The 20,543-nt window shown below is 36.9% G+C and overlaps 1 protein-coding gene across 13 annotated transcripts in view; it reads right to left on the bottom strand.

Annotated features, from left to right (window-relative positions):
- Positions 1-210: 210 nt before the first annotated feature.
- PIK3CB (phosphatidylinositol-4,5-bisphosphate 3-kinase catalytic subunit beta) overlaps positions 211-20,543 on the bottom strand; it is a 190,979-nt gene continuing 170,646 nt past the window's right edge. For all 13 annotated transcript variants that reach the window (XM_030761527.2, XM_089911087.1, XM_089911083.1 and 10 more), the window contains 5 exons: positions 8,881-9,048; positions 7,358-7,481; positions 3,546-3,691; positions 2,091-2,223; positions 211-1,720 (listed from right to left, as the gene is read on the bottom strand). In XM_030761527.2, the coding sequence (XP_030617387.2) occupies positions 1,583-1,720; positions 2,091-2,223; positions 3,546-3,691; positions 7,358-7,481; positions 8,881-9,048 (709 nt within the window). In that variant the 3' untranslated portion in view covers positions 211-1,582. The remainder of the gene's footprint in view (positions 1,721-2,090; positions 2,224-3,545; positions 3,692-7,357; positions 7,482-8,880; positions 9,049-20,543) is intronic.

Raw genomic sequence — 20,543 nt, 5'->3', positions numbered from 1 at the left:
CTCAGTGAAGACACCCTCTTGCCTCAGGCTCCCAACCAAAGTCCAAAAGGCCTCCCATACTGCTTGATGGGGTTGGGAAACAAGGAGAGAAGTCACGGAAGAGACCATGAGCCTTAGCTTACCCTGAGGTTGGTTCGTCTATTGACTTGACCATTTCTTAAAGAGTCCCAGTGCCAAGGTCCTGTGCTGCCCATAAAGAAGAGGCCCACACATCCCAAGAGCAGCCAAAAACAGCTCACCCATTTATTTGACTGAGAACATTAAGGAAGACAACAAAATTAAACAATCTTTAATAAAATTCCTATAGAAAACTCAGTCGCAGGGCAAATACTCAGTTCTCTTTCCCATGTCATTGAGGATTGAGAGCTCCCAATAGTCTTTGGAGAATAAGCAGTAGTTTTGCTGGATGTTGCCAGTGCTCAGGAAGAGCATCCATTTACACATTCAAACCAGTAGTTCCTATTGCACATATTAACATTTTCTGCCATCTAGCACCCTAAATATATGGTACCTCAACAAATAAATTAAAGAATTCCATGTGGCATGAAACATTTCAATTTGAACTAATATCCTTGAAAAATCACATTATTACAAGTTTTAATAAATACAGTAAGAACAGCTGGCATTTTACTAAAATACTGAATTTTAGGCCTGGAGTTTATTCCATAAATAGTTTCCTTTTCATTTGCTTTCTGTCTTGGATACATTTGCTCAAGTATTATGCTCTATGAAGTGAACTCTTTCATAGATACCACGTAAAAACTGTATTAATATGTGCCTCATTATAGAAGCAGCTGGAAGAACTGGATCACATAGTTAACTAAAAAGTAACTTAGGAAAAAGCTCTGCTTTTGTAAAACTTTAAAACACAGGCTGAAGAAAATCAAAATAACATCCTTTTTATGTAGAACTCCCACTAGAAATTTTATAAATATATATGCAGCATAAATTATATTTGCCTCACCAAGCAGATTTTCATCAAGTCTGGCTGGGATGATGCTATCACAGTAGATAAGTATCAACAAAAGAATTAATGTTTCCACAGGTTTAAAAGATTTTTGAAAAATCATAATTTCAAATTATATTATAATTTGTAGTTTCCACATTTAAAAAGGGAAGAAAGAAAGCTTTCTTTTAAGCCTCATTTGGAAAGTAAGAACAGCTACTAGTCCCCAGGTGTGGATAAGTTGGCTGAGTGATAACACTTGGTCACAATATGAAAAAGAAGTATTTACACCTTTCCAGAAAAGTACCAAATACTTAAAAAAAACAAAAACAAAAAACAGAAAGACAAAAAACAATCTCTAGTAGCATTCCTTGGCGTGCAAAGTCAGCAGGAAATGATTATCCATAATGTTGACAGTTTGCATGATGAATCTCGGAAGCATTCAAAAGCAGAGGGTGGTCATCAGGGATTGTTCAGATTAGGTTTCTGTGGGATGCCATTGTTTTTAATTTAACTCTGGGTTCCAGGATTTCATTCCCTTTATAACATCTCTGGCAGGGTCACGTTCAATTTAGTGCAAGTGCAAAATGAAAACTAAACGAAACCAACAAATACATTAGGAGCAAAGGCTGATCGTTAAGATCTGTAGTCTTTCCGAACTGTGTGGGCCATCCAGTTCACTTTAGTAGTCCAGCTTTCCCTGAGTGCCTCATCAAATTTTTGCTTAAATTGCTTGAGTGCTTCTTCTTCACTCTTCCCTAAGGCAAGAGAGTCCTGAAAATGAAGGGAAAAAATCTGATTTTATATATTCTCTGTAGTGAGATGCGAATCTCAAAAGTCTGCAGGAGGCTGACTTGGCCACACAGCATACCCCATGTCCTTATTCAAATACCATTTATGGGAGAGAGAATGAACACCAAGGTATGGTGATAATATGACCTCTGCCAGAGGCTTTTTGAAGATGAAATGAATTTATGATTACTGCAAGACAACTACTTAGCTGCTTGTCACTACCACTCCTGGGTAAAACTGTCTCACAGGAAATGACTTTGTTCCATTCCCTTTGAACATCTGAATGAAACAGGTAGGTACGGCTGAGCTCTATGCTCACAAAGTCCAATTTACAAAGAAAAGAGGTTTATACCTTAAGATACTGTATATCCTTGACTGATGTGAGCTCAGGAAGCCCTGCAGTCAACATCAGTGCAAAGAGAGTGATGAAGAGATTCCCATGCCGTCGTAAAATCAGATATGCATCCTCACAACACTGGCGGAACCTTCAGTTGATGCAGCAAATCACAAGAGTATGATGTTAGAACGGAAATAGCAATTTCATAAAGGAAAATGAGTGATATAGCTAGACTTTCCATAAGAGCTGGAAAATTTCTACTGAACTAAAGGTTCGTTTCTGAGTTTTACCCTTTTGAAAATTGTCCCAGGACTAAAATTTACATAAAATAAATCAAGTTCTCTAAAACCACACATATCTTTTTCAAAAACAAAATTAAATAGAAATTATATGGTAAAAGGCAATTTAACACTTAATCTAGGCTTTTTAATTCTATGTGTCACAAAAATTAATTATAAAAAAGTGGTGATTATAATCCATAAGGATTTCTAACCATAATTCTAGATTCTAGATTTGTGGTCTGACTCCAGAGACTTAATTTCTTTAATGTCCCCCAAACCAGTGTCAATGAATTTGCATTGTACCTTTCTATCATCTTGCCTTCCCTCTCTCTCCTCTTCAAGCTGGTCATTCAAGATGACCACCCAATCCTATCTCCCTAATTTTGCCAAAGAGGAAAATGGATCCAGAGTTATACTCTGCAGAAACCCATGCGGAACTCGAAATGATACTAGCAATCATTTGGTAAGCATATGGATGAGTTGATCACATCATGTAACATATCTCTCATTATCAAAATATCCCTGAAATATAATTATTTTTGTCCCCATTTAAAATGAAGAAGACAAGATGACAAGTAATGTGCTTGGAAACCTACAAACAGCAAGGAATAGATCAGAGATTACAAGGTCTTTCCCTGAACCCTGACTCTCTTACTGCACTTCACACAGAATGACAGCAAAATGCCAGTCCCTCTCAGCATCTCACTATCAAATGTCTTAACAGTTTCAGAGAATTTTCTAATACAGGTAAAAGGTGGTATACTATTGGAATAAAACAATAATGTATTTCAAATTTCTAGCTTTTTTTTTTTTTGTGGTACACGGGCCTCTCACTGTTGTGGCCTCTCCCGTTGCGGAGCACAGGCTCCGGATGCGCAGGCTCGTTGGCCATGGCTCACGGGCCCAGCTGCTCTGCGGCATGTGGGATCTTCCCGGACCGGGGCACGAACACGTGTCCCCTGCATCGGCAGGCGGACTCCCAACCACTGTGCCACCAGGGAAGCCCTCTAGCATTTTTCTTCTCTTCTTTGAACCAGAACAGGATCTGACAGGCAAGTTCCCCCAAAGCCTCCTGTTAGCAGACTGACTATCTCCCCAATCTAAATATACCTCTCAGCTAAATGCTAGTCTAGCTGGTCAGTTGAGAAAACATTAGATGTGTTTACACTGACACGAGGACAATACTCACCGGCCAAACTTTTCCGTGTTTCCTGTTTTTCCTTGTTGAATCACATGAATGAAATCATAGGTAAGAATAAAAGGCACTCTCTCCCTTTTAATGCCAAATTTAGACTTGAAATTTCCAAGAATATGTCCAAAGTCAATGTGGAAGAGCTGGAAAACAAATGGGATTTAATTTCCCCTTTTTTTCTGGTGGGTTCCAAATAAAAATCCAAGGCCTCAGCAGTCCTAGATGCCCATGCACTACATCAAATGGAGTAGTAGTAGACACACTACACGGCCTCCTGGATCATTTGGGAAAAGAGTGCTCTGACATTCGAAGGTCTTTTATATTCAATAATAACCCTGATATTAAACTGCATATACACAGTGGGAAAGATGAATCTTTAAAAAAATACATCCAAATAATAAACATGTTTGATTTTAAAAAATCAAATAGTTTTATACACAGAAATAAAACAAAGAGAGAGTACATCCTTGCCCCACCAGTTCCCTCACCACCTTAAGCGCTACTACTTAGAGGTAACTTCTCCCTACCCGTCCACGTGTTTTTCCTGATATATGTCTCCATTTTTCTAAACAGTATGTTTATAATTATTTTTTACTTCCTAATTTTGGATTATTATGGAAGGTAAAGATTTAGTACTCCTGTGCTGATGTCATGCCTCATAATGCAACACATTATATCATAATTTCTGGTTAAATCAATATCCAGTGTTTACTGTTCGAAGTACATAAGCCATGTGGTAATAGTATACTATGATTACACTTCCTTTTCTTGCTCATCTTTTTTCTTGACAAAACTATTTTTTGTCTTAGTGTTCTATGATCTGGTCATTAATTCTTCACAAAATCTTAAAAATCTAAAAATCATTTCACAACAGTTTTCCACATGGTCAGGTAATCTGTTAGCTCCTGTCTGGGCTGGCTGTTCTCTAAGCCTGCCAAAGAACCATCACCCCGTGCTCAACCTTCACTCTCCTCCCATTTGCAGTCCCTGTTTCCTGGGTTCCACATCATTTCTCTTTTGGTGTAGACCAGGCTTTCTCACTTTTGGCATTACTGACATTTAGGCCCTAAAATTCTTTGTTGTGAGGTTCTATCTTACATACACTATAAGATGTTTGGCAGCACCCCTAGCCTCTACCCACAGATGCCTGTAGAATACCCCCTCCCGCATCCTGACAACCAAAACTGTCTTCAGGCATTGACAAATGTCCTCCAAGGGCAAAAGCACCCCAGTTGAGACCCTTATTTTCATGGATGCCCTTATTCTGGCATCCTCCTGAAAAAAGATGCAGAAGAGACACAGCTTTTGAAACCTTATGTTTGAAAATGTCTTTGTTCTACATTCATACTGAAAGTCTGGTATAGAATTCTAGGTTAGAAATCATTTTCACTCAAAATCATGAAGGCTAATTCCCACTGTCTTAAACAGTTTCCAACGCTGCTATTTTAGAAGTCAAGTCTTTCTGACTCCTGAACCCTGGTAAGTGGCTTGCTGTATCTCTGGGAAGGTTTTAAGACCATCACTTTATGCCTGATGCACTGAAATGTCACGGTGCATGGCCTTAGTAAGGGTTGTTTCATCTACTGTAAGGGAACTTCCGTGCCCTTTTGACTGGATAGTCACAAACATCAGCTTTGGGAAATGTTTTTGTATTATTTTTGGGTAAGTTCCTTCCCTTCCTCTTATGTGCTACTTCTTTCTGTAACTTTTATTAGGCTAGATGGTGAACCTCCCTGGACTGATCCTCTATCATTTCTGGATCCTCTTTCTTCTACTTATCAGATATCTTGGTCCTCTTCGGGATATTAAAGGGCAATACATTGCCTGGTGCCTAAAAAACAGAATCTGGGCCAAACTGCCAGGATTTAATCCTGGTATGTCCACTCTCTGTTGTGTCAATCTTCTCACCTGTAAATGGGGATAACACTACCACTTACTCTGTACGGTTATCATAAGGATTGAAGGAGTTAACGTATATAAAGAACTTAAAGCACTGTGCTTTCCACAAGTTAAAGAGTTCAAGAAATGTTAGTTGATCTTTAGTTTATACTATTTTATTTGTTCCTCTTTTTAATTTACAGGAATTCCATTTTCTAATTTTTAAAAATAGAATCTTACTACTTCATAGATGCAGTATCTTTTCTGTTTTTACTTCTTAAATCATCCTCTGTTTACTGCAGGTACTGTTTTCCCAGAGTTCTTCTTTCCCCCTCCCCCCATTTTGCTTGATTTGGTCTCTTTCATGGTGGAGGCTTTCAACAAATGTCTGATAATCTTTGGCTGACCATTCATATTTAAGAATGAGTCACTAACAAGATGAATGAAAAATCTATGGACATGGTAGGATTGTTGATCAGTGGGCTTCCTTGCAGAGTATCTGGGGAAAGACCTCAAAAGTCAGCATCTGTAAGCCTTTTCACTGGAACTGATCAGTTTCTCTTGAGAAGAACCATGTAGTCTATTGCGAGAGTGGGAATATACACCTGGTTGCTACTGTTCTTGGAGCAAAGCAAGCAGAAGTGGCTGGGAATCATACCATTTATCATGCCAACTTTCACTCCATCCCTATTTTTAATATGGCATCATACCCTTGGCTTCCATAGAAGCTGTTTGTCCTTGAGTCAGAAGAATTGGTTTCTTCAGAGAATAAATCCTCTAGCCCTTCTTGGAGTTGGGAAGGAGATATAAGCACCTAATTGCTCCATATATAAACTGCCAATCAATCCTGTTTTCAGCCTCTTCCCTTCTCCCCACCTTCAGCAGCACCTAGTGCCCCTGATTCCAGAGCTTTCCTCAGACTGACACACCCTTCCACAAGTAGCCATTTTCTCAGTTATGCCGAGTCACTGCTATTTTTCCATTTTCCTTTTGCTCATCCCCAAATCTGTTGATGTCTTTCACCCACTGTTGGCCTCTTTTCCTATTATCTTTGACTTCTTGGATTTACATATTTCTTATTCCTCAATATATTAGAAGGGCATCAAGAAAGAATGGAGAAAAACCTGTGTTTCAGCTTGATTAACCAGAAGTCGGAGGGAATCCTTTTAAGTGTGAACACAAGGTTCAACTCTCAAAAGATCAAGCCAGAACTACCCAGATCTCCAAGGAGGTGTAAAACTCTGGGTCCCACCTAGGGCCAGAGTTCACAGAGTGACTCAGAGTCTTTACTCTGGAATGCCCCTAGTGTCAGGGAATTCTAAGGGTGGCTAAACTGAAAAAGTCTCAAATTATTTCATCTGTCTTTGCTTAATATTAAAGAATTTACAAACAAAAGTCACTCTGAAGAATAAGAAAATTTTCACTTCAAAACTAAGAGCTTCTTTGTATTATATAACCTGGTCTAGCTCCCTAGCTACCCCAAAATGATATTAGGCATACTCCGTATCGCCTTACTCCCACAGATGATTATATTTGATATTCTAAAAGAAAAAATGCCTCAAGTGGGGTTTGTCTCAACTTTTTCTTTTTTTAACACTTATCTTCTTTAAAGTTAATACATCCTGCACATTATCTGCTCCTTCTGCTCTTGGGCACATATGTGTCCCAAATACAATTTCTTATATTGAAGGAATAGGTCACTTGTAAATAACCTAAATAATTTTTTAAACATTTAAATAAATGCTTATCACCTAACTTCAAGCAAACAAACCAATATATGAAGCAGATGGCATATGAAACAAGGGGTGGGAAATAAAAGGAAAGACAAAGGCATGACTGAGACTCATAAAGAATCTGAGTTTCACAAGAGACTGTGCTGCACATAAGTAACAGCATCACTGAGGCCCTTGGCACTCTGGGAAGTTGCTTACCTGGCCAGTTTTTTTGACCATGATGTTATCACTATGTCTGTCACCAATCCCAAGGACATAAGAAGCTACACAGTAGCCGGCACAGGACAGGGTAAACTCCTCAATGGCTCGGTCCAGGTCATCCCTGAATAAGAGAAAAAAATAGGAGCAAGGAAGGTTTTCAGCCTCCAAGTGTGTGGGACGGAGCCAATCCACACTTCTGTCTCCTTTTTAATGTGAGAACAACTGCAACACAGAGCTGCCAAAACCATATAAGGAGAAGATGCTGGATCAGCCAAGAGTGAGGATGATGATCAGAGGAGCAGGGCAGGGAGGAGTCAGCAGGCTTGCTCAAAGACATCAGGTAACTGGACATCAACTATTCAAACTGCTGTGTCCTGGGGCTCACATTTCTGTCGGGGACGGGGGTAGGTTCATATGCATAGTAATGAGAGGAGACCATCAGCTTGGCTGAATGATGCTGGGCTTTGGAACATTTTTGTAGTTTTGACTGAAGACTAGAATTCCACATTTAAGAGTTAAGTATTACAGTGCCAACCATTAAAGTCACTGACTTATATCAGAAGTAACTAATATAGACCCTTTAGGGACAAGGCCCTAAAATCAAAATATGAAAATTAATTCTCACATACAAGTTCTTGGATTTTATTTATTTATTTATTTATTTACTTTTGGCAGCATTCGGTCTTCACTGCTGCATGCAGGCTCTCTCTAGTTGCGGCGAGCAGGGGCTACTCTTCATTGCAGTGCACGGGTTTCTCATTGCGGTGGCTTCTCTAATTGTGGAGCACGGGCTCTAGAAGCGTGGGCTTCAGTAGTTGCAGCACACGGGCTTCAGTAGTTGCAGCATGCGAGCTCAGTAGTTGTGGCACACGGGCTTAGTTGCTTCACAGCATGTGGGATCTTCCCAGACCAGGGCTCGAACCCAAGTCCCCTGCATTGGCAGGCGGATTCTTAACCACTGTGCCACCAGGGAAGTCCAAGTTCTTGGATTTTGCCAATGATAACATTTAAGTCTGACTTCAAAATCTTCAGCCAAAAATACTTGCAGTGTTTTCCCCTCACTGTGAAATTCCTTAATTTCCTATGTATTAGGGCTTTTCCAACACAATAATTGTAAGTAACACAATTCCTAGCACTGTATTTTTTAGTTTGGAAAGATCAGCCTACAAGCTCATTTACTTCTATTTTAAAAATCTATTGAAAATTTACTTAGGTTCATACATTCACATAATTATGGAAGTTCATGCACTTAAAAAGTTATATGTTATTTGTTAAACACTTAAGTTCTTAGATTTTTAAACTACTGCCCAGCTCTGAAATTTGATCTAGATGAAGCAGAATTCAATGCTAATCTTCAGTTAAGATTTTAGGAAGGCCTATTTGTCATTTTGATCTAACCTGAAATGAAGCAATAAATAACACTAATATTTCCTCTAGGACACTGATGATTCTAACTGCGAGAACAGTTACTTGTTTGGCAGTTTGTTCAGAAGAATGATAATCAAACAAAATACACTAACCCAGAATTGTATTCTTTAAGCCAGTTCAGAAGGGCATCTTTGTTGAAGGCTGCTGCTGCAGCCACATTGCTACTGTTCAGCTGAATGTCAGCAATTGTTTCAGAGGTGCTCACAACTTCAATGAGGCCAGAGTGGTCTCCTGTTGCTAAACAGCCATAAGGCAGCATCCTGAAAAGAAAAAAAAGGGGCATAAAGAGTCACATGTGTATGCTATCCATAAAATGAAAACACTGAGAGAGTATGTTTTTTCTTTGATTTTTAAAAAAGTTTTATTACTATTGATAACCTTGCCATTACTGTATCAGTCATATAGAAAAATATTAGTTCCACTTTCTATTAGAGTGTAAATACCTTAGTGAACAGATGGAGTAATTTACTAAACTCCAATGTGCTAGCTAAATGTATAATTTGTTATCTAATTATTCTGGTGAAATATTCTATTTGTTTGTGTAGGTGGACACAAGCACATCAGATAAAGGAAAAGTCTTTCATTTTTACCCTAAATTTTGGGGAAGGGAACCACCCTTTATGTAGCATCTAGTAGATGCCACACAGCAGGCTAAGCACTCTACACGTTACCTTGGTTAACAACAACTCCATCCTTCCAGTTGTTCAAGCCCAAGACCTTGTAATCTTTCACTTTTCCTCTCATGCCTAATATTTACGTACCTTGAAAATGTACAGAGTCTAAGTAGTTCTCTGTCTCCACCCTTCCTTAAGCTACCACCCTAGTCCAGGTCACCATCAACCCCTATTCAAAATTCAAGTTTCCTAATTAGTCTACCTGCTTCCACAGCATAGTCTGTTCTAAATGCAACAGCAACATAATCCATTTAAAATATACTCATATTATGTCATTCCCCTGATTGAAATTTCAGCCATGACTTCCCACCTAAGTGAAAGCCAACCCGCTTGTTGTAGCTCACAAGGCCTTCAATCTCGTCCCCCTTCACCTCTCATAGTATCTTCCACTTGATCACTTGTTCTTACTATACTGGCTCCATTGCTATTCCCCAAACATATCAGGTACAATATTCCCTCATTCCTTTATCTGTGTTATTTTCTCTACTTGGAACATTCTTCCCCAAGACATCTACATGGTTTACTCCCTTACCACTTTGAAATCTTTGCTGAAATGTCACCGTCTCAGTAAGGGATTCCTGAATCATCCTATTTAAAATAGCAACACAGTGACATACTAACTGCCATCCCTTCCCTCCTTTATTTTCCTCTATAGCCCTCAACACTATCCAACATCCTGTACATTTTATTTATGTGTTTGTTTATTGTCTGTCTCTACCATTAGGATGTAAATTCCATCAGCCAGGGATAATTTGTTCAGTGTGTATCCTCAGTACCTGAGAATGTGTTTGGGCACAAAGCAGGCACTCAATAAGTATTTCTGAATGAATTAAACAAACAATAACAAAATCCCTATAAATAGGTAAACTCCTAATTTTATAAACGAGACATAAAATTAATTTGCAAAAGAGTCATACATTTAACCAAGTGGAAGATCTAAGACTTAAAACTAGGTCTGAGTGGCTCTAAAACTATCTTTTTAACCTAACACAGTCTACAGAGTCACTGTGTAAGAGGTCTCTCAGGCTGCTTCTTGTGCCAAATAATTTTTGCTAAATCTATAGGTAGGATTTTGCTTTGCTTTGCGTTTATATGATCCCTAGTGCAAATAAGCATTTTCTCAGGTCTCTTTTAGCCATTTTATGTAGAATTTCTTTTGTGAATTAGCTAATCACATACTTGGTCTATTTATTAGAGTTTTAAACATTTTCCTTAGAGATTTATATGAGTCCTTCATATATTAATATTATCCTTTTCTCATTTTGGTTGTCAACATTTTCTTCAGTTTTCTAAAAATGGTATTATCACTAGAGCAAATACAAAATGGAATAAAATACCTCGCAAAGTTCAAATAAAAGTCAGGTGACTACAGAAAATGCAATGGATGGAATTCACGGGTTCTATACATATATGAGTGCAGCTATGTGCCAAGCATTGTGTTAGCTGCTGGTGACACAGAAATGAGCCAAAAATGCAGTCCCTGCTCTCACTGATCAGACAAACCACAAATGCACAATGTGCATGTGATCAATGGATAAATGAGAAGTGCCAGTAGAACGTGTCAACAGTCAAGAAAGATCTCTGTGAGGAGGAAGGACATGAGGGACAGAGGAAAGTACAGGGGGAGCAGGTGAGGGGAAAAAAGAGTCAGTGTTGGAAAGACCATGCAGACCTCTATCTGCCACATAAGGACTTTACCAAAGAGAAAAAATGTGTGTGTGTGAGTGTGTGTGTGTGTGTGTGTGTTGGGGGAATGAATGAGTGTGGTAGCCGTGTAATAATCAGATAAAAGAGGAGAGTTTCATTTAATAGTTCCTAAATTTCCTTCCAACCAACAATTCAATTTTATGCCTCTTTAAGCACTTCCCTAGTTCTAGCGAAATACGGTTGGAAGCAAAATTGTGAAACTTCATGCTGACAGCCTGATATACCAATAGCCTGCTTTACATATGCATTATTAATTTATTTCTCTTTTTTTAAATTTTATGCTTCACTAGAAAAGGTAGCTATGGAGCATGAAAGTTTTTACCAATACCCCTATCCTTATCGTGACACAACACATGTGAAGTAAACACTGTCTGGTTAAACTGCACTTTGGCTCACTTTCCTACATCTCCTCCTACTCTACTTGCAGTCAAACTGGGCAAAAGTCCAACAATTTCCTCTTCAAAAGCAGACAATGATGAAAGCATTTAGCGTCTTGAGGATGGAATGCTCACAATGGGAAGGAAAAAACAGCCTTGTCATAGAGACAGTTTGACAGAAGTCAAGCTGGGGACAAACTCTTGGAGCCCTGACCACCTTACGGGGGCACCCTTTGCACTCAACTTCTTATAAAGGCCATGACAACGCTTAGTAATGTTTATCTTCCTTTCTCAGACTCTCTGACCCAAGGAGCAATTTGTTATCTTTCCATTAAAGCAAGAATTGTAAAATGAGATAAATTCTACAGCAGTGGGGATGGCAGCCCCATCACCCTACTCTGAATGAGTATGTAGAAAGTTTTCTCTGGCCTTGACTCCAAGTCTCAGTGGTACCTTAGCCCACTGCTTCAAAAGGAGGCAAGTATAATTCTTTTACCTAAGGCTTGCATTGCTTCCATCTTCTTCCTTCATCCTTCTAACTACTGAAACCAGTGTCATTAGAACTGCTGTGTAGCTCTCTTAAAAGGGAAGTAAACCCCATTAGTGCAACTCAAATATAAAGTCACAGTGAAGACAACTCTCCAAAATTCAATGTCATCTGTATGGGGTGGGGGTGGGGGCACGAGATGGGATTGTCAAATCTACCAAAAATCCAGGTAGACTTACATGCAACCTATCAGACTTGACAGAAAAGTCTAATTACCTATTTGTTGACCAAAGGTCAGGGTGTTCTAACATATTGATTGCTTACAAATGTTCTAATTTGGCATGGAAGATACCAAAAGAATATTTTGAGACATCAGAGAAAAATGAAAATGAAAAATATGCACTTTCATTCATGCTAACATGGCACTTTTGCAGGTGCTAAAATATTCTGATCAAAATAGTAATTTGGAGAAGGTATCTGAAGATTTGACATTGAACCTAAAAGAGTGTGTGCTACATGAACAGGTTTAACCTAAACAGCTGGCCAAAAGAAAAACACGTACAACAGGAACACTGGGGCATGTATATTTATAGAAACAGTAAAAAATGTTTGGTGGGAAAAAAAAGCTATTGGTTTGAAAATGAACTCAAAAGAATTGAAGTCCTGCATATTTTTTTAAACATGGGGTCAGAGTACAAAAAGTCAGCAAAGATCTCACTGAACAGGCAAGTTCCTTTTTCTTGTTACACACATATTGCTTCCCCTCAGACAGATACCAGGTTTATTTCTAGCACTCCCACATGTGGCTGCCTCCCTTTGCCTGAGGTCACAATGAACTTTATTTGATGCTAAATGTGCTTTACAGTTAAATAGAATGGGTAAAACAAAAAACTAAGAGAAAAGAACTTAGTTGAGGCTTTCAATTAGTCTGACTGAACTGAGGACAAAGTCTTTAGCTCAGCCTTTCATAATTAACAAGACATCATATGGCCAGAATCTGCTCTTAGCAAAGGAGACCACTATGTAGCTTATGTGCTGACCTTGGAAAGAACCAACAAGTTACGAGCCTATGCTTGAAAAGTTTTCCCCATTTTTTACGGACAAATAAAGTAAAATCATTTTCACTGGGGTTTACTTTATAAGAAGGGTCAATAAACATTTACTGGACTGAACCAGATAGTAAATATTTTAATTTTAGGTGCTATAGACTATAAGGTAACTAACTCAATTTTGCAGTTATAGCATAAAAGCAGCCATAGACAATATGTTAACAAACGGGTTGCGGCTGTGTGCCACTAAAACCAAAAGAAAAAGAAAAAAGGTAGGCCAGAACCCTCTGGGTTTGTGTTCCCCAGGGAGAGTTTCTTAAAATCACCCATTCTCCTCTTATCTACATAGTATTTCTTATGAGTAAGTGACTGACCAAAAGTTTTGCTACCTATTCAAAACTACCTATTCTATTTTTACACAGCCGTATTAGAAATTACTGCTAATTTAAAAGCAAAGCTCTTTGTCATTTATGGTACTCAAAGGTCCTTTATATATGAACCATAATCTCACTTCTGTATTCCGATACTTCTGTATTCGGTATTCCTACAAGTCCCATTCAAGGAACAAAACCCACAGCAAATTGTTCTTTCTACCTCAATAGCACTAGAAAAGTGTATGCTGGAAAAAAAATCTAAAGACTAAAAACCTCTTAAAAAAAAAAATCAATGAAAAAAAAAAAAATCAATGGACAATTACATATTTGGGGCACCAGAATACTTTGATAAACAAATAGTTACTAGATAGGTCTTACCACAATTTTTCTCACTTACACTACCAAAATAACAGAACTGAAATCAAGTTTAGTGTCTGACAGACCCCAATTTGAATCCAGCTCCCCACTTATTATTTTTGTAACCTTTGACAAACTGTTTAAAGTCCCTTAAGTTTAAATTTCTCATCTGCTAAAAAGGAATAACACAACTTCATAAAGTTGTAAATTACATGTCATTACACATGTGAAGAACCTAATACAAAACCTGTTTCAGTCAATAAATATCAACTGTTTTAAGTTTTTAAATAAATTAAGCTTAAAATGAAATCAAGAAATACTTATAATCTTGCAGGGATAAAGTCAATCACAAGTGTAACTGTTTCTAGCAACCTTGTGGACAAAGTTGCTGTAGATACTAAAACATATTTAAAAATAACAGATAAAGTAAAAAAGTTTTTTAAAAGTTATGATTAATAAAGAAAAAAAGGAGACTTATATATCTCAGAAATATAGATTATTCATAGTAATGGCTCAGGAAGTTACTGACTTGGTTAACATTTTAATGCCCATGAGAAAAGAGACGGTCTTGAGTCCGAGAGGCAGGATCAGGACATGGCAGGAGCTGGGGCTCTAAAAGGGCTGTCAAATGTATGAAGGGAACTAGAAAAGGTCTGCTCATTGATGAGACGATATACCATGAAAGTCTGCCATCTAACCTGGGCCCTGGGTGAGCAATAAAAATGGGGGGGGTGTTCATGAAAGTGCAAAAAAACCCAAGCCTTCCCATATTCTTATGAGATTCAAATATAATATAAATACTTATGAAGTATGAGAGCCTGAAGGCAAAGAATTAACATAAAAACTGATTGATCGTGCATAAAGAGCTTGGGCAAAAGCACAAACTAGACCAAAATTCATTTTGGGGGGCAAACTTTCACACCCTAGGGAGGAAAGGACCCTTACAGAAAACACAAAACTCACCAATAACGAATTCAAAACCAAATATTATTAACTACACAAGGAAATGAATAAGATTAAGCAGATAAATGAAAAGGTGACACCCTAAGAGATAAAACAGAACAATATGAAAGAGATGCTAAAATGATGAAAGACATGAAGAGGAATAGAAAGCATAAGGAGAGTACAGTATTAAAAAAAGAACAGGTATACAAAACAAAATCAAATACAATTCCTAAATAAAAACAGTCATTGAAATAAACATACTACACTGATACACAAGAGATGAGACAATACTGAAGAGATAATTAGTAAAATGGAAGAGTAAAAGAAACTACAAAAAAAATGCTGCATAAAGAAGGAGAGAAATAGGAAAGAGGCTAAGAGAAACACAAGGCAGAACAAGGAAAACCAATATACATCTATTAAAGTTGCAGAAGACTGTGAGAGTGAGAGAACTGCAGTGTTGAAGAATATGGATACATTCTGTAGAAACTAAAAGAGGTGATTTTCTTTGATTGAAAAGATACAATAAGAATGGGGAAGTAAAAATAAAAAGAAATCCATACACAGACAAATTACAATAAAACTGCAGAAATGAAAGGCAAAGAGAAATTTTTTTCTGCAATGTCAGTTTAGACTGACAGCAGGCTTTTAAAAATAACAACAGACGTCTTCCCTGGTGGCGCAGTGGTTGAGAGTCCGCCTGCCAATGCAGGGGACACAGGTTCGTGCCCCGGTCCAGGAAGATCCCACGTGCCGCGGAGCAGCTAGGCCCGTGAGCCTTGGCCGCTGAGCCTGTGCCTCCGGAGCCTGTGCTCCGCAACGGGAGAGGCCACAACAGTGAGACGCCCGCGTACCGCAAAAAAAAAAAAAAAAAAAAAAAAAAACCAGACATCAGAATACCATGGAATAACATCTTCAAGGTGTCTTTGGAAAGCAGCTGTATAACCAGGTAATGTCAGCAAAAACAGGGGGTTAAGGACATTTGAAAATCCACTCTTCCATAAAAACAACAAGAAGATTGGCAAAAAATTGTCAAGGATCAACTATTTCAGTAATATGGAAATACAAAAATGTGCTGCAACAATCTGGGGAGTGTTTCTTGAAGAAAATGGCTGAATCTCAGTTGAGTTTTACTGTTACTTATTCCAATCTTACCTACTTCCCAGTTCTGCAGTAGACTTGGCAACAAATGGCACATAATCATTGTGACTACAGCAATCTGGTAGCCACTAGAGGGGGCAAAAATGGGGCTGGAGCTCCTTCAAAGCCTCATTTCAACGTAACTGTCATTCTTTGAACTCTCTAGTAGTTTCCAGGAAGATCCCACTCACACTGTTTCTTTGACCTGACTCAGACCTTGCCTACTGTGAACTGCCTTTTAGCTGGAGGTGTTTCTCAAAAATAATCTGAATCAATTGTTTAACACTGCAGCTGTCTTAGGGATAAATAATAGTTGGGGTAAACAATAAGCTAACTAAAAAACTTAAAGAATAAACTGTGGAATGAGATGTTCACAGGGGACAGTGAAAGACTACAACATTCCCATAGGAATCTAGAAGCCATGTGCATGGCGATGGTTGTATGCATTCCTGGGGCTGTGCAAATGGACAGGAAAGAAGCTAGAAGGCCCTAGCTCTCACCTCTTACTAACTCTGAGGCTTACACAAGTTAAGGCTAAGGCACAGCTCTGAACTACCTGGCTGACTCCTGACGGAATGCCCCAACATGCACACAGAACCCCTCAGTAAAGACTGAAAGACTTAAGAATTCCAGGCATTTAGGGAAATCTGTGGTCAATCATTAGCTGACCAATAAACTAACCAGGCAGAGAAATCAGTGACAACACATGACAAAGAACAAAAACCTTACATAATTAAATGAGAAGTCACGAAACAAACAGCAACAACAAAAAATCCTGAACAAGGGAGAGAATCTGATTTGCAGGGTTGTGAAATTTAAAACCCCTATTTTAAGTATGTTCAAAGAAGTAAAAGGAACCATGTCTAAAGAACAAAAGAGAAGTACAAGAATGATGAATTACCATAGACTATAAATAGATATCATTTAAATGAACCAAATACCATGACATTTTTCACAGAACTAGAACAAATAATCCTAAAATTTATATGGAACCACGAAAGACCCCAAATAGCAAAAGCAATCTTAAGGAAGAAAAGAACAAAGCTGGAGGTATCACCCTCCTAGACTTCAGACTATACTACAATGCTACAGTAATCAAAACAACATGGTACTGGCACAAAAACAGACACATAGATCAATGGTGCAGAATAGAGAGCTCAGAAGTAAACCCATGCATGTATGGTCAATGAGCCTACGATAAAGGAAGCAAGAATATATAATGGAGAAAAGACGGTCTCTTCAATAAGTGGTGCTGGGAAAACTGGACGGCTACATATAAAAGAATGAAAACAGAACATTTTCTCACACCATATATGAAAACAAACTTAAAATGGATTAAAGACCTAAATGTAAGACCTGAAACCATAGAACTCCTATAAGAGAATGTAGGCAGACAATTCTCAATTTCAAAACTTACTACAAAGTAATCAAGACTGTGCACAGAGACAGACATGTAGGTCAATGAAACAGAACTTAGACTCCAGGGAAAAACCCTCACATTTACAGTCAATCCATGTTTGACACAAGTGCCAAGATCATTCAACGAAGAAAGAACAGTCTTTTAAACAATGGTGCTGAGACAACTGGATACCAATACAAAAAAAATGAAATTGGACTCCTACCACATACCATATAAAAATTAACTAAAAATGGATTAATGACCTAGATAAGGGCTAAACTAAAATTTTCAGAAGAAAGGATAGGCATAAATCTTCATGACACTGGATCAGACAATGGTTTCTTAGACCTGACACCAAAAACACATGCAGCTAAAGAAAAAAAATAGATAAATTGGACTTCATCAAAGTAAAAAATTTTGTATATCAAAGGACACTATCAAGAAAGTGAACAGACAACCCACAGAATGGGAGAAAATATTTGCCAGTAATTTATTTACTAGAAGTCTAGAATTCAAAATATATAAAGAACTCACAACTCAAAAGACAAATAATCCAATTCAAAAATGAGCAAAGAACTTGAATAGATATTTCTCCAAAGAAGATATACAAATGACAAGCACATGAAAAGCTGGCCAACATTATTTGTCATTAGGAAAATACAAATTAAAACCACAATTAGAAAATTAACAAAATTGCAAGCAGAAATTGACAAATGCACTTATAATGGTTGGTTTTAACATATGTCTGAAGTGACAAACAGGTAAAAGTTTGATGAGAATAAAGACTTGGGCATAATTAACAAATTTGATCTAATGGACTAATTTACAATCTTATGGTTAATAATTACAGCATCTGGAACCTTTTCAATCACAAATGTGACAGAAAAACTAGACATATGGTAAGGCATAAATAATCTTAAGAAATATGACCCTGATCTTATACAGACCACATAATCTGACAATAGTCAGGTACAATAAAATTAGACGTCACAGGAACAACAACAACAAAAGTCCAGTGCAATTTGGGAGTCAAAATAATTTAAACTAGCTCAGGAGTTGAAAAATACAAATGGAAATAAAACATTTAGAACTGAATTCCATATAGTGTGATGTATTATGAAAATGCATAAATAAGTATATTTTAAAACTTATGGGATGCAGCTAAGGCAGTAGTTAGAGGAAACATGGTTTTAATTTGTATATATGAAAAAAATGGAAATTAATGTTCTATGTGTTCATCTCAAAAAATCAGAACAACAGAATTAACACAAGTAAAAGGAAGGAAACTATAAAGATGTAATCAATGATAAAACAGAAATGAAAACATAAAACTAGAAGGACACTTTTAAAATACTAAGATGGAAACCTCTAATAAGGCTAATAAGGAAAAAATACTGCATACAAAATAATTTTACAAATGCAAAAGGAGAAAAAAGTTAAACATAGTAGAGGTTTTTAAATTACAAGAGGATGTTATAAAAAAAAGTATGGTAATAAATTCAAAAACAATGATGAACTGGACAATTCTTAGCCTCAAAGTGACTCAAGAGGGAAAACAACCCAAAGAGTCCAATAACCATTAAGGAAGATCAGTAGTCAAAAAAACCTATATTCCAAAAAATCAATACCAGGACCAAACTTTTGCAGAGACAGAAGAGAAGAAAGCATATCAAGTTTTAAAATTTGGAAAATAAAATATAAGACAGCATCTTTAAGATAACTGTACAGGGAAGGATTTTTTAAAAATAATAAAACAAAAAGCATAAACCTTGAAGTAACCTAGGTAACTTATAGCAGAGAGAAAACACAATACTTATAAACATTGAAAAATTACTCAACCAAACAAATGCAAATTAAAATTCTATGAGATACTGTGTTGTATCCATTAGATTTGCAAAAAATTAACAAGTCTGATTGGCAAGGAGATATTTCTGGGTAGAAACATAACACTGGTACAACCATTCTGGAAGCCAGTTGGGCAATGGTGGTAAGGTTGAAAATATGCATGCCTTATGACCTGGCAATTCCACTTCTGGCTATATAAACTGAAGAACTCTTCCAAACGTAAGAGAAGTGTGTAAACTTTAGGTTTAAAAAATAAATAAAAAACAAAAACAAATGAACACAAATAGCTTCTAATAGGGGAATGGATAAATTTTTGTATTTACTCAAAACATTAATAGAGAAGTGACAATAACAAATTAGAACTTCACATATTAATCTTAATATATCTCAAAAAATGTAATAAAAAAGTAAACTTCAAAAAGTTACATGTGATATGACAGTATTTACTGGAAGTTCAAAGCATTCAATGGATACATAATATATAATTAAAGCACAAAAACATATATATTACAGTTTAGAATAATGGTAAATCCTGAGTTGTGAGAAAGTAGAAGAGGATAAGAATGCATTAATTTTAACTGAATATTTAATTCCTTTTTTAAAGAAGTTAATATGGAAACATGTTAACATCTGTCATTTAATAGCTAAATGTATACTCAAGTCTGGGTTTACGAACACAAAAAATGTTGTCAATTATCATCTATATTTCATGTTTGAAATATTTCACAATTAAAAAAAGAATTAGGTAAAAGATGAAGTTATTCATTAATAACTAGCATAGAAAAAATTTTTTTAATTGTATGGCCCTGTATTGTATCATGAAATATGCTTAATGTTTTTTCCCCCTTGATTAAAAAAGGAGTACACCATAGAAAACTAGCTAAACAGGTATACCAAAAGGGGGGACAGGGAGGAGAGATTGTATCACCTTTAATCCTACCACCCAGAAGTAATGTCTACTATACATTTTAGTTTCTGTCAACATTTTAGTGTGTCATTTTTCAGGGATTTTTAACTGGCTGAAATCATTCTATAAAAATATTTTTTTGCATCTCACTTATCTCATTTGACATTTGAAGATAGTACTTTCTCTAAATTGTTAGCAATTCTCCATAAACATTACTTTTAAATACCTGAGATGTTTGGTCATATGTGAAAGTTAATCATCTTTTAAACTGTTGTTCTATTGAGCAAATGTTCAAAAGAGTGTCCCAATGGTTTTTTTACTGTAAGTAAGTCAAGGATGAATATCTCTGTGCATAAGTCACTGTTCACATTTCTAATTTTAAATTAAATTCTGGAAATATTGGATATAGGGAATAAATAAACTTGATTCAGAGAGGTTTATATTCATTCAAAATGGTATATGACAATATTTTTGTTTTTGTTACTTCAACCGTG

This window comes from Delphinapterus leucas, chromosome 4 (genome assembly GCF_059928025.1).
Source record: "Delphinapterus leucas isolate spDelLeu-1000000601 "Yukka" chromosome 4, BTC_Dleu_Yukka2, whole genome shotgun sequence".
NCBI lineage: Eukaryota > Metazoa > Chordata > Mammalia > Artiodactyla > Monodontidae > Delphinapterus > Delphinapterus leucas.
Note: the sequence above shows the minus strand (reverse complement) of the source record. Positions and strands in the feature narration are given on the sequence as shown.